Raw genomic sequence first — 27,252 nt, forward strand, 5'->3', positions numbered from 1 at the left:
TCATTTCCAGGCTATCCTAATCTTTATTTGTTGCAAATTACAGTACCAGGGAACTATTCCTCGGAGCACGCAGAGGGAATATTTACAGAGGCGCACATTAAGCATACCTTCACAGAAACAAAAGGAAAACAAAACAAAAAAATAAAACACTTCAGTCACAAACAGAGGCATTCAAGTAGCATTACTGTTATACAGGATGTATTTGTAGTATTTTTTACTTTTGTGTCTCTTTAACCCCATTAAACCCAGTAGGTATAGGACCAGTATATATGCTAGTATGACGTACGATACTAGTAAATATACTTGCTTTTCTCTTTTTGGTTACCATTTTGTTTTTATTCAACTGGGTGTTCAGGGTTGGGGGTCAAGTGGTCAAACCTTCAGGTGGAGGGAAGCAACACGTCCATGATTGCAAAAATTACAGCAAGCAGACGATGAGGAGAAAGGCTACATGACTCGACCCCCCCTTAGGTGCTACTGAATTTTTACCCCTCCCCCATCTTTACATTTCAAGATATGCAGCCCAGAGATGAGAAACAGGACACAGAAATGTCACAACAGGGAGGACAAATCAAAACGAAGAGTTATTGCCTCTGAGGATGGCTCATCACTTTGTCAACGTTTGGCTTTGGTAACAGAACCAACACTGATGGCGATATGGAGTCTCTACTGTAGTCTATATGTACAGTAAACAGGGCCTCCCGCTGCCTCATCAGTCCATGTGTGCCTCGGATAAAACATCAAAATAAACACCTGTCTATAATGTATTTTCAGCTGAGGAAAAAATAAATCCTTACAATTAACGTCTTATGATGCATGAAGTGTTTTTGATGACAAATGGGAGTAAATGAGGAGGTAGAGGCTCAACAGCACCCAGGGGAGGGTCACAACACCAAGGGAGGGGGTGATGGAGGAGACAAGGCGAAGGTGTATGAAAGCAAAGGCACTCCAAACTATAGTTACACTATACATGACTAGTTCTTGTTACAATAATACAGCTGATATCTACTGTACTGTACAGGTAAGGTTGAACATATGGCTGGATAAAGCTGATCATCGTCGTCATCTAACAATATCCATAAACAATATCAGTTCTGCCCTGTTTTTTTTTATTTCTTTTTTCTTTCCCAACTCTTTTGTTTTTGCTCATAAACAGTACATGGGTCAGCATATATACATACCTTAAACACAACATGGGAGACAAAAAAAAAAAAAAATCATAACATAAGATACAAGACATACAAGTCAGAGTTTTGGTGACGAGCATTTATAATGTATATACAAATTCAGTTTTTTTTTCTTCTTTTCTTATTTTAATTGTAGTGAATGTTCTTGGTAGGTAAAAACTGTACCGAGCAGCTCTCTGTGCACTGTAATGTAAGGATGAAGGGTGGCTAACACTGTACAGAGCGCCGCCGCTCACTGACAGACAAAAAAATAAATGAACTAAACGTGATCATCTGGAAGGAGGAGGCGGATGCACGCAGGAGGTGAACAGTTTTGTCGAGACGCTGCTCTGTTACACTGTTACTGAGTCCAAGGCAAAAAGGAGCAACGCAGGTGCTCCGAAATCAGCCTTTAACACTAGAAGGAGGACAGAACCTCCTGCTGGACTCTTCCAGCAAGAACAGAGAAAACAAACAAAACGTCACCGCATCTACATCTGTCATAGGCAGCAGCAAATATTGCCACTACACTGCCAGATATGAGCTCAACATAAATGATTTCTGAACCATTGTAGTTATTATACATATATCTATATATACTTTTTGTACAGAAAGAAAAGTCATATATAAACTGGGTGTATGCTTGTTTGTACTGTATGTATATATTATACAAGCACACAGGGGCAGATACACGTCACACCCGTTGCACACCTCCACCAGAAAACACTGCCTGGGAATCCAAAGTAAAAATAAAATAAAAACAAGCTAACCAATTAAAAACTAATCCAAGAGAAGGAAATCATCCGATCTGCTGAGCTTTTTCTAACGGACATCATCATCATGCATCAAGGTGTGCGAGGATGTGGGTGTGTCTGAATGTGTGTAATACACGTGCGTGAGCCTCATGCCTTGTCTGCGGAGATGAAAGGGCAGGGCACCCCCCCCCCCCCTCTGTGGCTGATCCTACTGTACTCGGGTCATGCACTACAGGAGGAACCAGAGGAGGGGGAGGAGGATTCAGAGATGTGGTACGATACAGAGAGGTAGGGACAGTCGAGGAGGGGCTGAGGGGAACAGCAAAGGGCTTCTTTTTTTTTTTTCCACAGATTGTCCTCTTACAAATATAAGGAGGCTAACTGTGCAAGTATACCTGTACAGTATACTTGTAGTCATCAACGCTTCTGCCCTTACATTTCACTGTTAAAGAGCACGGAGAGTTCAGACAGCTGGGGAGCAGAGAGGAAGGTCAGGGGGGCTTGGGTTTGTGTGGTCATGTCTCAGGGCTGTTGTGTCGCTGTTGAGCCCCGGGCCCGCTTTAGCGTCGCTGCACCGCTGCCAGGAGCAGAGCTGATGGCAGCTCACCCCCTGGCCAGGGGGCGCAATGGAGAGGCTGTGGGCCGGGGCTGAGACCGGGGCGGGGGACAAGTGAGGTCTGTGGGCTCAGGAAGTGGAGTTGGAAGCCGAGGCGGAGGCGGTGGTGGTGCTGGGACCCCGCTCTGTGCTGCTGCCATCTGTGTGCAGGAAGAAAGGGATGTTAGTGGACATAAAGAGATAGAAAACAAAATAAATAAATAAATAAATTGGGAAATGTATCTTACTTATTTCAATAAAAACCCAACCTATTCCTCTTTGCCAAAACTCAAAACCTTTTTCTGCAACTGATTCTTCCTAATGACGCTCACCAGCTTGGTCACACATTGCTGTGAGGTGAACTAAACTCTGCTGATAAATACTCAGATGCAATTTTCCTTACAAATATGGCACCATATAAAATTAAAATAAAACAGCCTTAGTTTAATAGCTAAAAAACATAATATTTGAATAAACAATGAACTGATCCTCTAGTTGACTTTTTAAATAGTTTTTTAAGAGATAGTTTTTTAGGCTCTAATGGTTTTTATTTTGTTATTTTGTCTGAAAGTATGTGGACAGGAACCTGAGACTGGGTCATGCGCTCCACTTCCACACCATAGCAGTACCCTGACTTTTTAAATTGTCACGAATAGATGCTATTTTTAGGCACTAATTCTGAAATATACTGAGGCCAACAATTTAAATATAAAGAATAGCCAGAGGCTATAACAAAGGATCAAAACATAGTAAACATCTGTCCAATTCCTTCATAGTTAAGATCTACTTAGCTAATAGATGCATACCAATAATTTAGGACTTAATCTAAAAGTTAAATGAATTCAGTAATTCAACGCAAAAACAGAAGCTAATAGATTCACGTCATTTTAAAATCTGATGAACATTAAACTGCTTTTAAACTCCACAAATGACTCCCACCCCTCAAACAACAATAAGCCATAAATAAGTCCTTCTAAGCGGTAAATAAAAAGGAAAAAAGAACAAAGCGTGGCTCTGACCTGTGTTGGCAGACGCGTTGGTTGGTGTTGCGGCTACAGCCTGGCTGCGGGCGTGGGCAGGGATGAGTATGGAGGCCAGTGAGGGATTACTAGAGAGCTCTGAAAGATAATGAACAGAAGGTATAAGGTCATGCTGCAGCACAGCTTTTCTCAACAATGGAGACACTCAGAGGTGTTAAAGAGCAACACTTTCTGAAGCAGCACCCATAAAAAAACAGAAAACACTGGTTAATTCCAAAATTTTGATACAGGATTAGATACGCATGGAAGAAGAAATGAGCAAGAAAAATAATCTTCAAAGCATAGGAAAACCTTATAGGGTGTGAGGTTTTTATATCAAAGGAGATAAATAAAAAAGCAGACGTTTGTACAAAACAGTATTACAAAGAAATATGGACTTATAACAGCTGGATGGATTGCTACAGACTTAAGACAATGCAAACATCTGTCCACATGCTCATCCAGGAGGATAGAATTCTGGATGTCAGTGTTTTAATAAAATCTGCTAAATTTCCTTAGATTAAAAAATCTTTTAACCATGTTCTGTCTGGATGATTTGAACAAAAATTATATATATATATAAATCTGAAAGGGTTAGTTCTATGCCTTCAGATTATTAGCATATTAGTTAGAACATACCCTGGGTGGTGAAGTTGAAGAGTGAGGGCTTCTCTCTCCCGTTAGGCAGCTTGATGTTGGGGTCACGCAGCTCATCAAAGAAGGAGTGTGCACAGGCCTCTAGAGGGGTGAGGCGCGCCGTGGGCGTGTACTCCAGCAGGCGAGAGCAGAGGGCGATGGCCTCTGGAGGCGTACGAGGTCGGAAGACCTGAACAACGGTGGGAGACAGCAGCAACGTGTTAAGATTGTTCATCATATTCATGGATTTAACACATCTGGGAGCACGAAGACGGTAATGCTGAAAGAGGAAATTTGAAACTGTTTGGTAATATTTTAGGAAGGCTTCGCATTCTAAAGCATAGCTTGCATGTTGATGGTATGTTGACAACAAAGGGCGCTGAAACAAGGTTGCTTCACTTTATTTTGGGTAGAAATTCATATCCTGGGAGATAAAGTGGATTTTTAGCGCTATCGTCATTCACCATGATAAACGGCGACAATATTCCCATGTCATTAAAAGAAATAAACGTAATTCAGCCGTTTTGCCTGTGTGCGCTTGCAGCTGGTGTTTCCCTCCCCTTTAAGACACTGCAGCATGTATACAATCACGTGACTCCACTCAGAAGCGTAAATAAAGAGGATGAGCCCAGTGAAGCGTCTAACACAGCTGTAGAAGAAACTACGGATGTGTTTGATTTTAGAAATCAAGACATTTTTCTAAATTTTGGGACAATATAGTCTTATAAAGAGTACATTTATATACATGTTTAAGCCAGAATGATTGGATAATAAACATGACTGCCCTGCGACTTTAAATATCAGAGAAACCCATTTACGGATAAAAATATTTAAATAAACTAAACATTATCACCACATATCTGACTAAATAACCATTTAAAACAACTATTTTCATTCATTTCAGATGGAACTATTCCCATACTTGTATTATATTAAACTGCACTTCCAATATTCACCACTGTTTAGCGCCAAGTACCGTTTTCCTCTGAGCAGGGAGCAGCAGGCTTGCTTGGACTGGCAATGAATCATGGGATATCAAAGGCTATGTAGGGTACACCTGATCCTTCATTCAAATCGGGCAAAAAGAGGGACGCATTTGTCGGCCACGTAACGAGGAGTTTTTCAGTCCGAACACTCCTACGCCACTCGCTATGACGTAATCGGCCAACACATCTGGCTTTCAGGGGACACAGCCCATGAATTCAAACTCAGCCTACACAAGTTAATCCTATGGAGCCAAGCAAGAGCAGAGAATAAGCTGAGTGCACAGAGAAGAAGTCAAGAGCGCGTTTTTAGAGTTGAACACATGGCAGACCAGTTTGGAGCGAGGGTGTGCGGGTTTAAACGATGCATATTGTTCTCACTGCACGCTCAGTTCGGTGTCGCAAAAATTACGCCATAGATGTTTAGCAAAAGAAGAGAAAATGTTTGCCTGAAAACTGTCAAGACTAACCAAAGTAAGACATCTAACCTACAGCACAGCCACGCTGTTGAGTTCAAAGATGTGCAAAAGGCTCCATTACCTTTGCACAAAAATTTTCACAAGCGAGGAAACATTTTTTCTCCTGTTCAATGAGATATTGTTGAATGTTTAAACCTGAATGTGAGCAAAATTTTTGTATTAAAATAAAAGTAATATGTCATGTGATTTATTTTATAAATAAATTATAAATAGATCAGTTGCATTTCCTGCACATGCATTTATCTCTAATGAAGGAGATGGAGAATTTATAGTGCATTTATTGTTAACGGGGTAAAACTGCCCAATTTATCGTGATATTAATTTGAGGCTATATCCTCCAGCTCTAATCCAGAATCAGCTTTTCTCACTTTCTTACATTTAAAACTAGAGAATCCTAAACTTCACTTAATTTGGGGCAAACATCCCTACATTAAATGCATGCATTCCTCTCTAAAATGAATTAAGATGTAAATTATTTTTATTCCATTTAGTTTGTTATTTGTTATAACTATTCTCATATAATTTACAAACAAGGTAAGTAAAAAAAATATTTTTTCTTTTTGTTTCAATTCTCAAACATATATGCATCTTCTGTTCTAATGTATAACTTTCATAATGTTTTTTTTCCCCTCAAAAGATTTTCCATTAAACCTTTTTTATTTTAAAAGAATATAAGCTTCAAACATATTTACACGGAGATCATAAAAAATTTGAGGTTAATGAAAATCGCCATTAAATTTTTCAAAGTGAACTACTAATCAAAAATAGGTCAGCACTAATCAATTATTTGATTTATTGGTTGATCTGTTGATTTTTTTTTTTGGAACAATCCATACATTTAAAAGCAATACTTTAATTAAATTAGCATTTCTAAATAAACAAAATAAATAGCAAATGGTAAAGAGGACAACATGTATATGTGTATATTTATAAATGAATTGTTAAATTACTATTTGGATCTTTTTAGATTATTAACAAAATAGATAATGGATAGATCAGTTTATAACTATAATAACTTATAAGTGCAGCTCTAGATTGAATACAAAAATAGAAGTGCTAAGGAAAATTATACAAGTGAATAAATCATAAAAGAGATTAAAATCCAAAATAACACTGAGATAAAATATAACAGCTAAAGAATAAAACTGAGACCTCACTTTATGAATAATTTTTTAAATCAGTTATTAGATATCTATGGTATTTTGATTTAGCTATATGTAATGGTACAACAAATTATTGGACACATTTATTGAATTGTTCATTCATCAAGCTACATCTAACCACATTGTTGCAACCTAGACATATGCATGGAAACCAGCTCTGTGAAGAAGCTGCTGTTCCAAACAACTTCACCCACCTATGTCCAAACCTCTCTATCGCCACCTGCTTTTAGTGGCTAATAATACTAAATACAAAAAACCTCAAGCTAAAAGGAAGCTCTTATTTTAAGCTTCACGAGTGTTTTTCTTGTTCAAAGGACAGTACATAAACGGATCAAAATTATTAAGACTGGACACATATTTCAATTAACATAAAATTCTTAGTGCATAAAGCATTTAATCATCGATTAAATCAATTTTCCTGAGTCTTCAAATGTTTTTTATTTTCAGACTTATTGTTAGCAAAGTAATTTTTCTGAACATTTTGAGAGATATTTTTCCTATGTAGAAGGGATGTCACTCTGATATATTATTTCTTTACAGGGTTAATATCCAACTGTTTGAAGTAAGTTTTTTTGGTGTCTCACTGTTTTCATTTTTAAATCAACTTTACCAACTAAATAGTCCAGGTTTTTATCAGTAACACACTTTAAAAAATATAAATACATAATACAAAAAATATAAAGATAACTAATAGAAACAGCACATCTCTTAAAAAACAAAGACATTTTATGGATGGTTTTGGTCTCAGTCTCTCTGTATGGACAGAGCTGATGAGCAATGATCTTTTTAATCAATCATGTCATTTGTTCTGTAAAAGTATATAACCCAATGGAGATATAATAATTCTGATCTGAATAATAATAATAAAAAAAAAAAAAAAAACAGCAGTTTATTCCAATGTCATTTAGGAATCACATCCTGTTAGATTTTAACTTATGCCTCATTAGTTTAGGAAAACTAAGTTTTAAGGGTAGAAAAACCATAACCTTTGTAAATAAGCATGTATGGTGAACTGATCAGGAGATTAAATGTTTATAAGACAATGTTTTTGAAAAGCTAAGAGACATTGTTAAGACTGGGGTTGTTTTATGAGAAGAAGCAGAAATCCACCTTAAAAGAGCCTTAGCTAGGACTAATCAGCAGAGGGAAAAATTATGTGAGGTTTATGTTTGGAATCATTTACAAGTACCGTATTTTCACGACTATAAGGCGCACTTAAACGTCTTTTTTTTCCCTCAAAATGTGCGGTGCGCCCTATGGTGCGGTGCGCCTTATGTGTGTTGTAACTGCGACTTTTGAGACCACCTCATTGAGGAGATGATGAAAGAGTTGCTGAATGGAAGGAGACCAGGTGTTTTTTTTCCACTCATCACCATCGCTGTTAATATGTAACTCCATGCGTGCCCATCTCACAGCTGATGTGAAAAACATGGGGAAACAAATTAACGCTGTGCTCGCTGTTCAACCACTCGACATCGGTGTGAACCGGACCCAGCAGGTGCAGCAGAAGCAGCGAGTTTACATGCAAAGTCAATGGTTGACGCGCGTATAGGCGCAGCAAAAGGTCCCGCAGCACGTTTTGAGCTGCAGCCGCAGCGCCTCGGGAGCGTTTAAGTATCTGCCAACGGGCTGCTGCTGCTCGAGATGGAAAAATTGAAGTTTTGCTGCTGGACGCGCCGCATCAACCAATCAGAGAAGCTGATCTGGGAGCTGACAGCGAGACAGACACAGCGCTCTGATGACATATGATATTAACGCAAATGAAAAAGGCTGGATGAATGAGGAGATGATGAAAGGCAGGTGTATGTGAGGAGACCAGGTGCTTTTTTCCACGCATCACCATCGCTGCGTGCCCATCTCACAGCCGATGTGAAAAAAAAAAGGTGAATCAAATGGATGCTGTGCTCGCCGTTATCCCGGGGGTCTGACAAAGGAACTTCAACCGCTCGACATCGGTGTGAAGCGGCCGTTCAAAGTAAGGCTGCGAGCGGCTTGGGAGCGATGGATGACCGACAGAGACCAGAGTTTCAGGATAAGTGGAAGGCAGCGCCGGGCAAGTTACGCCACCGTTTGCGGATGGATTGTAGATGGACTGTGTCTGCTGGCTCTGTTGTTCAAGCTTTCGCAAAAGCCGGCATTATTTCTGAGGAGCCGCGCTGCACGGAAAGTGACTCTGACAGCGAAGAAGGGGAAATTGGCATGTCTGATTTAGCGCAGCTGTTTAATTCAGAAACAGAGGATGATGACTTTGATGGGTTTGATTAATACTTTGTAATAAATACATTAATAAAGCACAATCATACTCAGTTTTGCTCCCGCTCTATTTTTCTACCTGAAAGCTTAATTCAACAGCAGCCTCTGGGCCGCGTCTCCTCCTCCTCTTCAGCGCGGTGGCTGGCAGGTGTTTTTTCATCTAAATAATCTAAATCTTGCCGCTATATTTGCTGTGATCAGTGGGAATAAAGTAGTTTTAATATGTTTTTAAGTGAGAAAGTCCACCTGAAAACTTCATAATTGCAGTCAGTTCATCCAGATTATCTATTTCTGTCGGAGGCGCTCAGACCCCACATACCAGCGGTGCACCGACAGCAGAAATCCATTCAACAGCAGCCTCACCGCGGCGGCTGGCAGGTGTTTTTCATCTAAATAATTTAAACTGCAGGCACCAGGATACCGGCAATAAAAGCGAACATATTCCGTCGGCAGGTTTTAGGATTTTAAGTTAATTTAGGAGTAATCATAGCGCTGTGTCATCTGCGATGTGTCTGTCTCATGGCCAGCTCCCATGTTTGATTAATACTTTGTAATAAATACATGAATAAAGCACAATCATACTCAGTTTTGCCCCCGCTGTATTTTTAAATACGCAGTAGAGCTATTTAAAGGTAGTAGAGGACATGTACCTGTATATAAAAAATGCGCCCTATAGTCCGGTGCGCCTTATGTGTGTGTTAAATACAGAAATGGGACACATAACTGAGAGTGCGCCTTTTAGTACGGTGCGCCTTATGGTCGTGAAAATACGGTAGAAAAAAGATGATGTGGATAAACTTTTTTTTCAATGTAAACAATTGTTTATCTTCGTTCTATATTTTAAAGACTTAATCTCATTTTGCTTAATGGTGGCCCTACTTTATCTAGAAATAGGAACCAGCGAAGGTTTTGTTTAACTATGAAATATAGACTATAAAGCCCATGTCACACCTTGATGATAAGGGCTGGTTATTCTCCCGCAGCAGTGTCACACAGTGAGCTTGTTGCAAATATTTTTGATTTATGCCCAATTTCGAAGCGTGGTCTGTGCCATGTTATTTAACACCACAACGCAAGAGGGTCAAACACCAACTAGCTGTAAGTCTACATACAGCCGAGGCGGTGAGGAATTGGGAAAACACAAGGGAGGGACATGAGGGCGATAAAGAGCAGGGGTCCAGGAGGAAAAAGGGTCCCAGCGTTCTCGTGCACCTCGCTCCTCTAGCTGGTCCATCTTCACGAGTCAAACAAAACAAGCTGGTAAGATACCAAACAGGAAATACGCATAGAGTAGAGCGGATGTAGATTTGACCAATCAGAGGCCTCCTGTCTGCGGTACTGTCTGCAGTTACCTACAATGGAGGTGCAGCAGAGTGTTGTGGAAGGGGCGGGGGCATATTTGAATTAACTGCGACACACGCAGACAACCTGGTTTCTTAGCATAAACCAGCCTTTAGACAGCGTATGCCTGATGTCCTAGAATCTCCTAAAACGCTAGCATACGCTGAACTTTCTATGTATCTTTTCAATTTTGGGCGTATACATAGAGCACTCATAACAAGTCCAGAACTTATGTCCAACGACAGCCTAACTTATATGCATAAAGCATGGCAGCGTAATGCCCATGAAGCCAGTGTCCTGAGGGGGGCAGCAATGCGCCCTGAGGCGCCCGGCCTGCATAAAAATAATTATTTTATTACGGTATTAACCTAACTGCTGTTTACCAAGAAAGAAAGAAAGAAGGTTTGCAGTTGAAGTCTGGAAGAGAACTGACAGTTCCCTCCTGTGAACCCCATTTTATACAGAAACACTGCCAATACACCATCATACAGCAGCTGTAAGTTCAGCGGTCATCTGGAACACGTCAAATATGTTGATATGCGTTGGACATAAGTTCTTGATAAGTTAAGCACAAGTTACTCATAGGTTTTGGATAAGCTAGACGGTACAACTTAGGAGTACCGTATTTTCACGACCATAAGGCGCACTTAAACGTCTTTTTTTTCCCTCAAAATGTGCGGTGCGCCCTATGGTGCGGTGCGCCCTATGTGTGTTGTAACTGCGACTTTTGAGACCACCTCATTGAGGAGATGATGAAAGAGTGGCTGAATGTAAGGAGACCAGGTGTTTTTTTTTTCCACCCCTCACCATCGCTGTTAATATGTAACTCCATGCATGCCCATCTCACAGCTGATGTGAAAAACATGGGGAAACAAATGAATGCTGTGCTTGCTGTTCAACCGCTCGACATCGGTGTGAACCGGACCCAGCAGGTGCAGCAGAAGCAGCGAGTTTACATGCAAAGTCAATGGTTGACGCGCGTATAGGTGCAGCAAAAGGTCCTGCAGCGCGTTTTGGTGCAGCACGTCGGGAGCGTTTAAGCATCTGAAGCGCCGCCAACGCGCTGCTGCTGCTCAAGATGGAAAAATTGAAGTTTTGCTGCTGGACGCGCCGCATCAACCAATCAGAGAAGCAGATCTGGGAGCTGACAGCGAGACAGACAGCGCTCTGATGACATATGATATTAGATGAAAAAGGCTGGATAGATGCATGGCTGAGGCAGGTGTATGTGAGAAGACTAGGTGTTTTTTTTTCCGCGCATCACCATCGCTGCGTGCCCATCTCACAGCCGATGTGAAAAAAAGGTGAATCAAATGAACGCTGTGCTCGCCGTTATCCCGGGGGTCTGACAAAGGAACTTCCACCGCTCGACATCGGTGTGACGCGCCCGTTCAAAGTAAGGCTGCGAGCGGCGGGGGAGCGATGGATGACAGACTGAGACCACAGTTTCATGATAAATGGAAGGCAGCGCCGGGCAAGTTACGCCACCGATTGCGGATGGATTGTAGATGCTTGGACTAACGTGTCTGCTGGCTCTGTTGTTCAAGCTTTCGCAAAAGCCGGCATTATTTCTGAGGAGCCGCGCTGCACGGAAAGTGACTCTGACAGCGCAGAAGGGGAAACTGGCATGTCTGATTTAGCGCAGCTGTTTAATTCAGAAACAGAGGATGAGGACTTTGATGGGTTTGATTAATACTTTGTAATAAATACTTGAATAAAGCACAATCATACTCAGTTTTGCTCCCGCTCTATTTTTCTACCTGAAAACTTAATTCAACAGCAGGCTCTGGGCCGCGGCGCATCCGGACTCACCTCGGCAGGTGTTTTTTCATCTAAATCTTTTTAAGTGAGAAAGTCCACCTGAAAATTTAATCATTGCAGTCAGCTCATCCAGATTAATATCCTGCCTATGTTTTAAGTTAATTTATGCGTCAATAAACGAAGAAGAAGGGGAAACTGGCATGTCGGATTTAGCGCAGCTGTTTAATTCAGAAACAGAGGATGATGACTTTGATGGGTTTGATTAATACTTTGTAATAAATACATGAATAAAGCACAATCATACTCAGTTTTGCTCCTGCTCTATTTTTCTACCTGAAAACTTGCCTATGTTTTAAGTTAATTTATGCGTCAATAAATTGTATCAGAGGAGTAATCACAGCCCTGTGTCATCAGCGATGTGTCTCTCATGGCCAGCTCCCAGGTTTGAATAATACTTTGTAATAAATACACCTTGCAGCTGTATTTGCTGTGATCAGTGGGAATAAAGTAGTTTTAATATGTTTTTAAGTGGGAAAATCCACCTGAGAGGACATGTACCTGTATATAAAAAACGCGCCCTATAGTCCGGTGCGCCTTATGTGTGTGTTAAATACAGAAATGGGACACATAACTGAGAGTGCGCCTTTTAGTCCGGTGCGCCTTATGGTCGTGAAAATACGGTAACTTACACTTAAAGTATTTTAACGATCAGATCATTTATGGCCCACGTATGAGCATACGCTGGCATAGGTCAAGACGTATTTACCGTTTGTCGACGTGTGCCAGTGTGTTTCAGCTTGCTAATAACTTCAACAAAACTGGCCAATAACTTGTGCAACATATGCCAGTGTTTTTGCCAGATTTTTTGTATATCAGGCATACATGGGCTAAATCGCCATGGTGTGACAGGGACTTAAGAAAAGTGTATATAGAAGACCTTAATAATTTACATTCTATGGCACATTAACTCTGTCTGCTACTGTGGTATAGTACAGAAAAATTTGGGTTTCCCATCATTTTTATGTAAGTAATACCTGTATCAATTGACATGATCAACTATTTCAATTGGAATAGTATAAATCGAGAAACTAAGATGCTTTGTTCTATGCTAGGTTTTCTGATTCCCATATTTATCCAGACTTTAAAATGAGAAAGACCAAACGTCACACTTTTCCAGATTTTCTAGTTCAAGGAAACCAGTATTAAATCTTAACCAATTCTGAAACTTATCACAGAGCCATTATTGACAGAGAACAAAAAAATCTGACACAATGGCTGAGAGATGCATCATCGTTTACCTAAATATCTACTATATAAGAGGTCTTTAAACAGCAGAACCTTGTTAGTTTTAAATAATATTTAATGATCGTACTGTAGCCTGAAGTGACCAAAATCCAATTTTTTTACCCATACGCAACCTGTATCTGATATTTTTATGACAGCCCAGTTTTTAAAATGCGAATGTTTAAAATGTGGTCCTGAATTCGATACGCATCTGATCTATTCAAATATTACCTGTGTCGCATTCATCTGACCTGCTCATCATTAATACTCAACAAAGGACCCTATTCTCTGTCTTGCAACTCAGAAGCAGAAAGAAAAACTATTGGCGGACGACAATGCCGAGAGCAGTCTTTCTTTTTGATCTTCTTGAAAAGATTGCTTTGTTAATGTGCTGGCTCCGGTCGGAAAAGAAATGAAAGATCACTAGATCACTCAAGCAGTACAATGCATGATAAGATCCGTATGTGTATGTGTGACGTCATTGCTTCGTCTACTGCTGCACGAGGGAATGTTGGGCTGCATAAATGCAGTTCACACAGAAGATCACATACAAGCAGGCCTTTAGCTAGGAATATACAGCTTGATGTATGACATCTTTTTGAAATGTAGAGTCTCTGAACAGCCATTTCCTTTATCTGGAGGTGGAAGGCAGCTAACTTTTTATTTTTGTTACAAACCTACGTGGCGGCTGGAAGTAGATATAAGTGTTTTTCCGGTATGTCGTACAAACTGCAAGCACCAGAATAATAAAAGTGAAAGTATTTTGCCAACAGGTTTCACATTTTAATTTAATTTAGGCGTTAATAAACTGTTTCAGAGGAGTGATCACAGCACTTTGCATCACAGCGCTGTCTCTCTCCCTGTCAGCTCACAGATCAGCTTCTCTGATTGGTTGATGTGGCGCGTCGAGCTGCAAAAGTTTCATTTTTCCAACTCCAGCTGCTTGTGAACATTTTTCACGTTTGGGCGACATTTCCAGGGGGAAAACAGGGCATATAATTTGTCCTTTCTTAATAAAGGCCGTTACATTTTCGGTCGTACACATTGCTAGCTGTAAGCCTGCATACAAGTCACATATATTTGGAAATGTTAACGACCACACAAAACCATAATTTCCCAAAAAAATAAGAATTTAGCATTAAGGCCTGCAGTGTGAATGTAGCCTTAGAAAGTCTGAGGAAAGAAATGTGAAAAACACTTAACCTTTATAGAGTGTACCTCATTGAAACTGCTATGCTAAGGCATTAAGAATGATTTAAGACTTTTTGCACTCAGCTAATATAAAAGCTACTGATTTCCCAAAACAGCTAAAAAAAATGAGCAAGAAAGCAGACCTAATATAAAAGCAAAAACATTCATTGGCCATTTTATTAGGTACAACTTAGGCAACTTAGTGAATTAGATATCCATGTGGCATGGTTCGTGTTGTCAGGCAGCCTGATGGAGGTTTTTTAAAATCTGCTGACCTGCTGGGATTTTCACAGATAATGTGACACCTGTTTGGGCAAAAATGGTTTACTGATTTCAAGGAATAACTGGCAGTATAGTTTCAGGGAAGAAATTCAACGAATGCTAAAATAATCATGTTATAAGTGCAGACATCACATGGAACCTTGAAGCAGATGGGCTAAAGGAGCAGAGGGCCACATCTAGTCGCTGCTCCTGAGAGCAAAGGGAAACTGAAGCTGCATAAACTGGACACTAAGATAAAAAGAATATTAGGGAATGTTGGTCTAGAGTGGTTGGCTTGTGCTCTTGGAAGGCTGCAAGTACCTGGATCGATTCCCAGCCTGCACTTTGGGTCCCTGAGCAAGACCCTTAACCCCACACTGCTCCCCTGGCACCGCACAATGGCAGCCCACGGCTCTCCAAGGGGATGGGTTAAATTCAGAGAGTTAATTTCTCCATTGTGAGATCCATTAAGTTAAATTACTATTATTAAAAAATGTTGTCTTGATGAAAGAGTAATATATTCACCCGAAACAATCAGATGGTAGGGTCCAAATTTGGAAAAAAGGAAATTAAAGCAAACATCCATCCAGCTGTTTGTCAATGAGTCGGGCTGGTAATGTGTGGCATATTTCCTTGCCACGCTTTAGGTACATTAGTATAAAACAAGCACAATCTAAAACCCAGCAGGTTATCAAAGTACCCACCCCTTTAACGACAACCCTCTGTGATGGCTTCTTCCAGCTGAATATTTCACCATGTCAGAGAGATCATATCATTTCAACCCAGCGCTACACTGAGCTCTTATGGCCTCGATAGTCACCAGCTCTAAATCCATTAGAACCATGTGAACTGTGTCAGACTGGGCGCAGTTTTTAATCATGGATGTGCAGACAAGAAATCTGCATAAAACCTTATATCATTAATGTAGCCAAAAAGAAGGATCCAACCCACAACCAGAAATGTGTACCTAATTAAATGGCCAATTGGTGTCACACAATCAGATATATAACAATGTTAAACATGCAACTACAAAAACACAAGATTAGTACCAATAACAGAATAAAAAAATGAGTGAAGTCCAGACAGCTCATAGAAGAGCTGATAATATTATCATGCAACTTTGATGGGTAGATGGATGATTGTTAGGATGGCATAACAAATATATGGGATATGGCAGCAGTAGAACGTAGAAGTAAAAGTGCTGCTGTACCTGCTGACTCACCTTAGTCCAAGGGTGGGCCTTAATCTGGGGGAATTTGAACTCAGTGTAGTTGGGGTTCATCTCACGGATTTGTTCTCTGGTCGGAGTACCAAGAACCTGAGCAGAAATGGGGAGGTGTTAACCTCAATGACCTGAAATCTATAACGTAACAAGCCTTTTGGTATATCAGCCTGCCTCTTACCTTTATAATTTCCACAAGCTGATCCACCCCACTGTCACCAGGGAAGATGGGCTGTCCTAACAGCAGCTCTGCCAGTACACACCCAGCTGACCACACATCTGGAGAAGGAGCATCAACAACAAGAAAAACAACGGGTCAGACACCACAGCACACTCTAGATGGGTCATGCTACGATCCCTGATGCCGTCTGTGACAGCAGGGGTACTCCTACCTATGCTGGAGGTGTAGTCAGTGGCTCCGAAGATGAGCTCTGGGGCCCGATAGTAGCGAGAGCAGATATAGGACACATTGGGCTCTCCACGGACGAGCTGCTTCGCACTGCAGATAGAACAAAAACACTAAACCATTAGCATCACTACTTTCTCTTTTGGAAAACAAAGAACATGAAACCACTGAGATCTGGTTTTATATAGTTAGATACATCTGCCCCCTGTTGTGGAGAATCCTGCAGTAAGAAGCAAAGAATAACAAAGGTTTAGCACTAAAATAGCTCTTAATAGCGTTACATCTTACTAAAAGCCCAAACCTTTTCCAATTATAATATCCTTATTTTACTTTTTAACGTCACAGAAATAATAATACTTTACAAGTCCAAGAATCCAGGGTCAAAAAGAAAATGGGCTTTCTGATTTATATAATTAATTTCATGTTTTGTCTGGTTATCTCTGTTGTCTGTTTCATGTTGATGATATGAAACATCCATGTATGACAGAACAGCAAAAAAATGTTTCTACACAGATTTAATAAGCATTTAACATAATGAACTAAAACTAGATGGAAAACCTTTAACAAACTGTCTGCAGCTACATTTTACGTTTTTAAACTTTTTTCCTCTGATGTGAACCACTTCTCCAGGCACACGACTCAAACCAAGCTTGACAGCTAGACTGTTACTAATGGGTCTTTTTCCAATGACTTTATAACCATTTATTCAGTACAGCTCATTCTAACAGAGTTCAGCATAAATTATTTAAGTATAACATAAGGCATTTTTGTGAAGCTTCTGCGTGTTAACAAAATGCTTTAGAAATTAAATTGACACGGACAATTCGATCAGAGCCCAGCACTTGCAGAGGGGGAGTCTGCACTGCGTGTTCAGATGAGTGACAACATCATTGTTGATTAGAGCGGCGTGCTGCAACCATCGACCCCCCCACTTCACACTTTAATGCCAATATGGTTCTGTGACTGACTCCAATGCCGACTCAGTGGCATAAAACAGGCAGATCAATTTAAACCTTCACACTGTCTCTATAGTTTAACATACGCAGATGAGCAGCAATCAGGTCCAGCGTGAAAGTCGTGATGAAACTGTTATTAAAAGAAGCTGTTCTTATGCATACAAGTTAGGGAAAGATTGATGAAGGAAGAGGGGCTTGAAGGAAGCCATCTATGTTAAGAAAACCTAAACGGAGGGTGTGGACTCAGATTTCAGCTTTCAAAAACCTGCCATAGAGTTGATTCCTTCTCGCTATCATCGCAGCCCCCACCACATTACAGGGGGACAGAGCACCTCGCCTCTTCAGCCAGGCCAACAATTCCCTCTAACGACCCCCTTGCAGAGACATAGATAGGTGTCCGGTATAAAGACTAACAAAGAACCCAAACGACCCCCATTCCAGTGGGGCGAAAACGGTCGTCAGGATCAATTTGCATGTTTGAATCAATTTGACTGTATGATCTGGTTGAACTGTAAAGTGCCTTGAGATAACTTGTGTTGTGAATTGGCGTCATATAAATAAACTGAATTAAATGTTTCTAACCAAAAACAAGACTTTGTTTTGGCCCACTCAATAAAGCCTCAAACGCAGCGCTATTCCTGACATTTTTAATTGAGAAAGCTTCCTGGATGGGAAGTAAAATGTCCAGTGGATTCTTGTTTGATTGTTGATTTTTTTTACTTTTTTGGAATTGATGAAGTAAAAGGAAGATTAGAAGTTAGATTTTCTGATGTATAATTGACCAGGAATTCTTTTCGCTTTTAGCAAACAGAAAGAAAATCGCATGAAAGATGCAAAACGGAACAGAGAAAATATTTTGATCTATATTTATGTTTTTTAAGGAGACAACAAAATGCTCTGTGTGTCTCACCTGCCAAAGTCGCAGAGCTTCAGCACAGCCGTCTCTGGGTCCAGCAGCAGATTCTGGGGCTTGATGTCCCGATGGCAAATCCCAAACGAATGGATGTAAGCCAGGCTCCTGAACAACTGGTACATGTACAGCTACAGGGAGGAAGACAGAGATGGGTTACAACTGCACAACAAGCAGACACCTGCCATAGGGAGGTTTTTCTCTCAGTTCATTTTATCATCCTGTCATTTTTTTTAAAGCACACTTTTAACTGCGCTTTGCAGAGATGAACGAGACACATTTCATCATTTGAGAGGTTACAGCTGTCTAGTCTGTTCAAATTAACTGATTTGGATCATTTCACAGGAAATGAAATCATTTTTGCCTAAAAGGGTTAACAAATAATAAACAAATGTTTATTATTAGATTATTGAATGACACTGGAACAGGTCAAAAAAAGAACATCTGAGATTTAGGATCCAAGAAGAAGAAGCTTCTCTTCTTGTCATAATAATCATGAAAACACAAACTCTGTTTGATTTACCTTAACATAAACCATGGGCAGCGTTTGTTTGGCTCGGCTGTAGTGTCTGGCCACTCTGTAGACCGTCTCAGGAACATAGTCCAGAACCAGATTCAAGTACACCTCGTCTTTCTATTGAACAGAAGAAAAACAGGGAAACCTTGGTTGAAACTAGTAAAGCAAATATTAAATACCAATATAAACATAAGATCAAATTGAGGCGCATACTGGAAGCCTGTTAAAATGATCTGTACTGCCATTTACAAGCTGACGTAACACATTTTCAGAAGCTTAATGGGAATCCATTGTATCGTCCCGGAGGGCAGGAAATGGTGCGTCACAACATCCTCGGCTTTAACAGTGGCCATGGACAATGATATCGTTGCCTTGTTTCCTGGTTTGAAAGAAGCAAGTGTTGGTTTGCAGGGTGTGTGTGTGTGTGTATATGAGGAGTTCTCCACCCAGGACTTCCTTTCGCCTCCATGTGCAACCTGATGTGGACAAAATTAAGCCACCAGACAATAGATGGAGACTTTTAAATGACGACTGCAAATCATGATTTAGCCTGAAATGTAACAGTTGGTAACAGGACAGCAGGGGTCTCCATCGCCTTCATTGTCTCTGTCTTTCATAGTATTCTATGTATTAACAGCTCTGAAAGGAACACATCAGTCTGCCCTATATACAAACAACAGCCTCTGGCCAGGATCTGTGGTAACTTCTGTCAGCTCAGGGTGCTGCTGCGACATAAATGTCCTCTCTTGCTCAAATTAATCAATTATGTGGGTCAATAATTGTAAAAATTCATCTGAAGTTAGAAAATCACTTAGTAATAACTCATAGCTTAGGAAAATAATATAGACTACATAGAATATGGTCTTCAGGAAAGATTCCCACTCTATAATGTATATTTTGCACTAACAATTACTTAATTATTTTGATTGAAATAACTTAAATTGGTTTATTACATTTTTATAAAGCATAACATTTAATGTGGGTAAGGACATTTTATTTTATTTTTTTGCCAAAATACTATAAAATTTGAAAAGGTTGGTACCAAATATTACTCATTAACTGTATTAAAAGAATGCAAATAAATATATATTTAAGTGCAATGCTGCAGTTTTTGCAGGGTAATCTACATTACTGCCACCTTGTGGTAACAGGAACACATTACAAAAAGCAGGTTAAACAAGGTGCTGGCATTGAATTTCAAGACTTCTCTTTACTGCTGCTTTGTAGTTAAAAGAAAATGTTATAGGGAGAAATAGACAAGGGGCTGTAAATAAAGGGATTAAACTTGGTGAAACCAGACCTTAGAAAAAAATTATGTGATGCTACAATATTCAGACTCGCATATAAGGAAAAACTAAAGGAAAATAAATTAAGTAATTTACCTCAAACATAATAATCAGAGAATATGTTTTAGTCTAGATGATGTTTTAACCTGGCTGTAAGAGTTAAACTCTGCAGAGATGCAGTCAGCAATATGGTCCTAGTCAAAGTCGTTTCATTGTGAATGTCAATGTAGAGGTTTTGTTTACAAACAACCCATAGGTGTTTTATATATCCTTGCTTATTATTCTGTATCTTCATATGAATCCTGGAGGTGATAGAGAAGCAGATTGTGACCAGCTAAACTGTTTATTTTTTATATAAATTCCAGCATTTTAAATGATTGTTGGAACAGAAATCAAGATTGCACCAGTTTGACGATTGTGCTGTCAAACTATTATCAATACTGCTGGGAAATCTGAGCATCTTGGCTTGTTTAACTGCAGCAACATTCTGCAGGTAGAGAACTACAGAAAAAAATAACATGGGGAAATCCTTAAGGAATGCCTTAAAGAACCAGAAAATACCTCCTATAACACAATGATCTGAGGGGAGCTAACTTCCTCTACATAGATAGAAAGATGTGATCTGCCTGGCTCAAGGGAATCACTACTACAGTCAGATACAGAAAAGACAACCGTTTACTAAATACACACATTATTCTACAGTCATTTTCACTTCTTGGAAGTGAGTTTTTCTCTTCCCGAGCCATGCATGCCAGTCTGCAGCCATTCCCCCATTGATAGCATTTGTGACGGCTGGGGAGCATGTTCCGCCTCCTGCTAGCGCAATCAATGCTATATTTAGCCTAGCAACAGCGATGACTCACTTCCTGCCTCACTGCAAAGCTACTTCCTTGGCTTCTTCCCAGAGGGATTGCCATGCAGAATCTGGATTGGCTCCTTGTACCATTTTCTAGCTAAATTACAACACATCCACCTGAACAACTGGGTGAAATGAAACAAAAATATCTAGTTCCAATTTGCTGAATCCTGGGTGGAATCTGTGTGTCTTATGATGAACAGTTTGAACAGCCTGTTTAAGCAGGTGTGGTTTGTGCTTCATGTCATAAGCTCTCACGTATTCTATAGGTCAGCTTTTAGGAAGCATACGCAAATCCATTAGATAAATGAGCAGGGCAGTACATGTTAATAATGAAGGTGAGATTATGAGGACAGACAGAAGGACTGATGAGGAGTGAATCGGCACTTTGTCACATTCTAATATAGAAGCTTCCAATGTGGCTTAGTGGAAAAGACACAGTATGTCTCACACGGCATTTAATCTGTCTCTATATGTCTAAAAGTTAATCCTTCTCCACCTCTACCAGCTTTGCTGGACCTCACTGATTAACCTAAGGAAGTGCTGCTCTGTGCATTAACATCTGCGTGGGTTTCTAGACTAAGAGCTGAGGGATGAACGTGGCTTTCTGAAGGCCACAGCATAGAGCTGTGGTTTTCAAAATATATTTTGGACCTGTGTTTCTGCCTCTACACACCTGATTTGAATAAAATTGGAACTGCCTGGCCTTAGTAGCCGCTAACGAGGTAATGCAAAAATTTGATTCAGGTGTGCTAAAACAGAGACTCCTAAAACATGTAGGATAGCAGTTCCAGAGGGCCAAGTTTAGAAAACCGCTGCTTTAGAGAAAGATTAAAATGTGCAAGCTTGATTTTAAGGCATTCTTTGATCAAAATTAAGTTGTTTGGAGTGATTGATAAAAAAGAAAATCTGTTGAATGACGGTGAAGGTGTCTTAGGGTCTGATAATCTGAAAGGTGCAGGTTTACCTATTTCACACATTGAAGTGTTTGTGGAAATGACTAAATTTATAATAAACCCCAAATTCATCGAAAGCCATGGTAGACTTAATCTCATCGGTGATGGCTACAACAGTTTCTATAAAATAACTATAAAAAATAATAATAATAATTGTAGAATTTTGCAGAATAAAAGTTTAATTTTATTGTAAAAGATATATAGTATGTCTTATTATAAGTAATTAGCTTACACAAAAGAATTCTGCAACAACAGGAATGCAAGAGCTCAGCATTACCAGATCCTTGTGGCTCTGTTATAGAGCTGAAAAATGAACTTTTTATTACAAGGGCTGAATGGAGTTTGCCACGTACTGGCTGGGAGGGGATAAACTTGATGGCATCACCCTTCATTTTAAACCACAATATGGCTATTTTCTGTTTTGGTTTTTTTTAACAGCAGGTAATTTGAACATTTGAGTACTGAAGAATTTGAGTTCTTGTCTCAAATCAGACAGAGAATCTGAGAAACCTGCAAATCTTTAGGCATATAACTTAAGATAGCCAAAATGCTCTGAAACAAACAAATAGAAATTCATGCATTAAACAAAGATGTGTTCGCTGCAATGCTAAATAACAGCTCATTTTATTATTATTGCAGAGAAAGTATTGATACTTTTTGGCATATTTGAAAGGAAAGGAAATCGATAAAAAAAAAATGGTGTTGTTTCTCCTGAAAGTTAGACCTGGCCCATTCTGTACATCCCATACATTTTACTACTGGCTCAGAGCTGATCTGTTTATTTGTGTTTCCTTGCAAGATGAAATCATAAACAACCAACTACTATCATTACCTCCTTATGTTCTCTTCCTTATCAAAAATACTCTTGGAAAAGAGCTGTTAAGTTTCATGCATCTATTTTTATTTTACTCCAATAATTGCAGTGATATTCTATAAATGTATTTTTCTAGGAGACGGCAAATCTAAATTGGTATGAAATAAGCACATTGTTATCATGACTCAGGCTCTTTATGACTCAAACGTTTTGAGTTTGGTGCTTTAGTAAACATATTTATGTAAAATACTGCACCATCCTGATGAGCTAAAAATAATTGCATAGCTGATAATCCGATCTGAAAATGTGTCAGGTCTTCTAAAAGGCTGAAAAATTAGCGATGGGCAAAATGGCGTTAGATTAGGAGGAATTGGAACATTCAGACGCCAAAGCAGCTAGACTATAGGGGAGTTTATATATTCTATGCTTAGATGTTCCACACTGCTATTCACATACATTTGTTTTGATTTTCTTCAGCTTCATTTCTTCTTGGAGTAGGGATGAAACAGCTACAGGATTAAATGATTAATACAGTAAAACATGGTATTAACTGTGTTGGCTGCTATAGAATGTAATTAAAGCATATTCCGGTATGGCTGTGTTTTAAAACTGCCATTTTATTGTTCATCAAATGAAAAATCTAAATTCCCCTCCATACAGAGGCAAGCAGAAGGCAGTAATGCAGCTGGGCTGCTTAAGACAAAGAGCAATAAGAGATTCATTTATTCTGGATTTTGTGTGAGATTGACTTTTCGGAGCTTTTTTTTTCTTATTTTTTTGATCTCCACTGAATGCAGAAGGAAACAACAGAAGTAGTCCCCCAACTTCCACAGTTAAATAAAGCAAAATGATATAGATGCACTGATCCCAGGATTAATACGAGATGTAGTTGTATCTGTTAATGTGCTCAGTTACTAAAAAATGGATACAAACATCATTCTCCCTCAAAATGCCATTAGATGAGGTAAGTGGCTGTAATGCAGCATAAAATCGAGGCAAGACTCAACAAGAAGAAACAGCGGCAGTAGCAGTGGCAACGGGAGTAGCTGCTACCCTAAACTACAGCGCGAGTTGAAGCAACCAGACTGTTAATGGGTTATATCAGCAGTGAGGGGGTCGCTAGGGATGTCCAGATTCAGCTTTTCCATTTACGATAGGTTAACAATATTACAACTTTGATAATTGTCCGTTATTGACCCGTTAACGACATTACCACGATTCATGCATGCTTTTATTTCTGTAGAATGCTAGAAAAGGCTTAATCAAGTAATATTACCAAGTCAGAGAACAAAAGTTAAAAAGATATACGAGAACAACTAACTCATAGTATTAACCAATGTGTTACAGAAACAGAGTCTATGAGCATTGAAATATCTGAGATTTTGGATGCTTGTTGAAAAAAATCCAATAATGTTTAAGCTATATGATCAGAACTCTTTGGCTGTGTCCAAACGTCCACCCCAATCACTAAATAGGGCCCTATATAGTGGGTATGTTATTTTAAAAGAGTATCAGGATGTCTATGGGATGAAAATGTGGTTGACTTGAAATTGCCCACAATGCACCTTGAAAAGTAGTGATCATCCCTTGTAAATAGACAAGCAGATATATTCCACACTACTTTGAGAGAGCTCTCCTCAAAAAGCATCATTGGATTTGTTGTGACAGTGACCCGCTGCCGGGTATTGAGAGCGACGACAAACAAAAATGGCGCATGCACGACCCAGGGAGGCAGAGTTAAGTGACCAACAGGGAGCGAAAAGTAGTGATCATCTGTCCGAACGGTCAGTTAACCGAGTTCACTATAAAGTCGACTTGCTCTGATTTAGGGATTTAAGGGTTAGGGTGAATGTTAGGACACAGCCTTTGTCATAACTAAGCTTTATTTAGTGTTCATTTCAGTACTTTATATTGGTAAGTTCTAAACTGTCAGTATTTGTACTTTTATGTCTGTTGGAGAAATCTGGTATTGGTGGATCCCTAGTTCATCGTAATCATAATTTTTTAACATCTCCTTTATGTAACAGTTGCTTACTTCATCCACATATGTATCTATTCAAACCAGTTAAACATAGAGTACACTGTAACTCTGAGGTATGTTAACAGGTTTGCAAATGTGCAAATATTTCTATAACTGAGTGTTGAAAAATTAACAGAAAACTGCAGAAAAGCCCTATTCTTTTGTCTCAGACATACCTATCATAAGAATGTCAGGAATAGGACTTTTTTAAGATTTTGGAGAAAAAGGCAGATTCTTAAAAAAATAAAACTGTTCCCAATTATTTAGTGGTGCCAACCTTTTGTGTTTAAACTAGGGATATGATATCAGATGTGATACTAACATTACAACAAAAAGAGAACAACTCACCCATATTATTAAATTATGGATAATACAACCTTTAATATATAAACTGCTAATATCAGAGCTTTTAGATGCTGGCCGATATCTTCTGATATTAGGGTTTTTTGCTGATATCAGATCAATATTTAATGTCCATATCACATCAGGACAATTACACTGTTTGTATTATTGGTGATAATGGGGTAAAACTGTGCTGAATCGTACTGTTTAATACAAAAATATGTTTACCTGCAATTTAACATATTATTTTATTCATAATTCTGCCACAGTTACACATATTTTGGGATGAGATGAAGCACCATTCAGAAACGGTGAGAGTGGGAGAAATGTTTCACTAGCAAAGTTCCCTTTAATCTAAGATTTTGAACTTAATGTATTCATACAAATATAAAAATCTGCTTATTTCTACCTAAAACATGCTTTTATTAAGTACTTTTGTACATTAGGGAACAGAGATGTGTGACTGTAAGCTGCTCTTCACTCTTAGGTATACTGAAATGATTTCTGTGAAGCAGATAAAGTGAAGTGACTGCTCTACTTCAATGCTGCTTTGAAAAGTCTTATTCTCAAGAGGTAAAAGTCAACTAACTATTTGCTTACAGCCCACGCTGTTTGGAACAATGGCCTTCAGTTTAAATAGTATTATACAAGAGGTTAAAGTGTAAAAGCTGAAGCACACCATGTGCCTCGGGCCCGCCACATGTCAGCAATTGCATAAGACTACCTGTGCACATAATGACAGCTGTGGCAGCTGTAGCTGCATGTCTGACACTTGCCTCTCTGAAAGATGCGTCCAGCATGAGCTCTCACTTCACCATTCATACAACACCTACACCTCTTGTCATTTCTTCTCAGGGTCTTCTCAATAAAGAGCCCATCTATCCATCCATCAGCCTGTCTGGAAGTTTCCATCTCTGCTCTGAGCTGTGACTAACTTTTCCCCACTTCACTAGCCCTCCCTCCCATATTTCTCCCCACTGTAGGCTCTATGGGTGGTAGGTCCCCATACCAACAACACGGTGCCAGTCGCCATAATTAGCCCAGTGATTTGATGAGGAGAGAAAAAAGGGGGAGTAATAAATGAGAGCAGAAAAAGGCAACACAGCAGAAAGAAATGTAAATGGATGAAAGTGAGAAATCAAATTGAGATGGAATGAAAACATTTCTTATGTTACAGTAAAACTATAATTTTAGGATGGAGGGGATTCGTTTCTGACACAACAGCCTCTACAAATAAATTATTAGCCATGTACTCCCAGAGGTCAGCGGGCACATGAGGTATGAGGGAAAACTGAAGTGGAGCTTAAGGGATAGAGGGGACAGCTTGAGTAAGTCTATAATTAACCAACAACCCTTCCAAAGTTATGTCCCACCACCTCACACAATCATCTCTAAATAAGCTTTGTCCCCACCAATCCTCAGCCCCAACCTACCACCCAATAATCCTCAAGAGCTTTCCTTTACCCTCAGTAGGTGTGCTGCAGAGCAGCATTCCTAACTGCTGTGTCATGGGTATAGTCCCTGCAGCATGTGTGCCAAGTCCATGTGTGTCTATATTTGACACACAGACCTCTGTGGGCCTGTTTGTCAGTCAGCTGAATGATACCTTCCAGTCTTTCAGTCCCCAGAATACCCCCCCAAAGCCTGACAGAAATAGAGAGCAAGACAAAGGAGGTGGCTTTCCTCTCCTGATAGATGGTATAATATGTTGAATTTATCAAGCAAGGCAGGAGTCAGGCTTAGGACTGGTTTGATCATTCAAAAAATAAAATCAGTTTGGACAAACTTTTAAGAATTCCTAAAAATATACATTTTCTGGTTTATTTTATTTTCAAGAATAGCTCAATAACAGCAAAGAAGCTCCACCTACTATAGTGGTTGCGTTGGAATTATTGATACACAATATATCTCTTAAACTGACCTTGTCCCCACTGGAGTAGAAGAAGTAACGCAGGCGGACTATGTTGCAGTGGTCCAGCTTCCTCATGATCTGCAGCTCACGATTCTGCAAATGAAACAAGAAACATCAAGATAAAGATAAGTTAGGTCGAAGTATCAGCCATGTTTAGATTTAAAACAT

At 39.5% G+C, this 27,252-nt stretch overlaps 1 protein-coding gene across 2 annotated transcripts; it reads right to left on the minus strand.

The window, feature by feature from the left end:
* On the minus strand, window positions 1–27,252 carry gsk3ba (glycogen synthase kinase 3 beta, genome duplicate a). 2 transcript variants are annotated; one of them, XM_038308017.1, is made up of 9 exons: window positions 27,094–27,252; window positions 18,905–19,015; window positions 18,382–18,512; window positions 16,502–16,608; window positions 16,291–16,388; window positions 16,110–16,205; window positions 4,175–4,361; window positions 3,536–3,634; window positions 1–2,677 (listed from the first exon to the last, which is right to left on the minus strand). In XM_038308017.1, the coding sequence occupies exons 1-9, from the start codon at window positions 27,157–27,159 to the stop codon at window positions 2,607–2,609; spliced, it is 966 nt and encodes a 321-aa protein (XP_038163945.1). In that variant the 5' UTR covers window positions 27,160–27,252; the 3' UTR covers window positions 1–2,606. The 2 variants fall into 2 exon arrangements, with proteins under 2 accessions (XP_038163945.1, XP_038163944.1); XM_038308016.1 differs by having other exon boundaries at window positions 16,098–16,205.

The sequence above is a fragment of the Cyprinodon tularosa genome, unplaced genomic scaffold (assembly GCF_016077235.1).
Source record: "Cyprinodon tularosa strain WSP-4 unplaced genomic scaffold, ASM1607723v1 ctg629, whole genome shotgun sequence".
Lineage (NCBI taxonomy): Eukaryota > Metazoa > Chordata > Actinopteri > Cyprinodontiformes > Cyprinodontidae > Cyprinodon > Cyprinodon tularosa.

Excerpts from the sequence above, each read along its gene's own strand:
- gsk3ba (XM_038308016.1), bottom strand. The coding sequence starts at position 27,159 with ATGAGGAAGCTGGACCACTGCAACATAGTCCGCCTGCGTTACTTCTTC. Across the intron at positions 4,362-16,097 it reads GGACTAAGGTGAGTCAGCAG|GTCTTCCGACCTCGTACGCC; the intron begins GTACAGCAGCAC and ends ACCGTTGTTCAG. Across the intron at positions 3,635-4,174 it reads CTTCAACTTCACCACCCAGG|AGCTCTCTAGTAATCCCTCA; the intron begins GTATGTTCTAAC and ends ATTATCTTTCAG.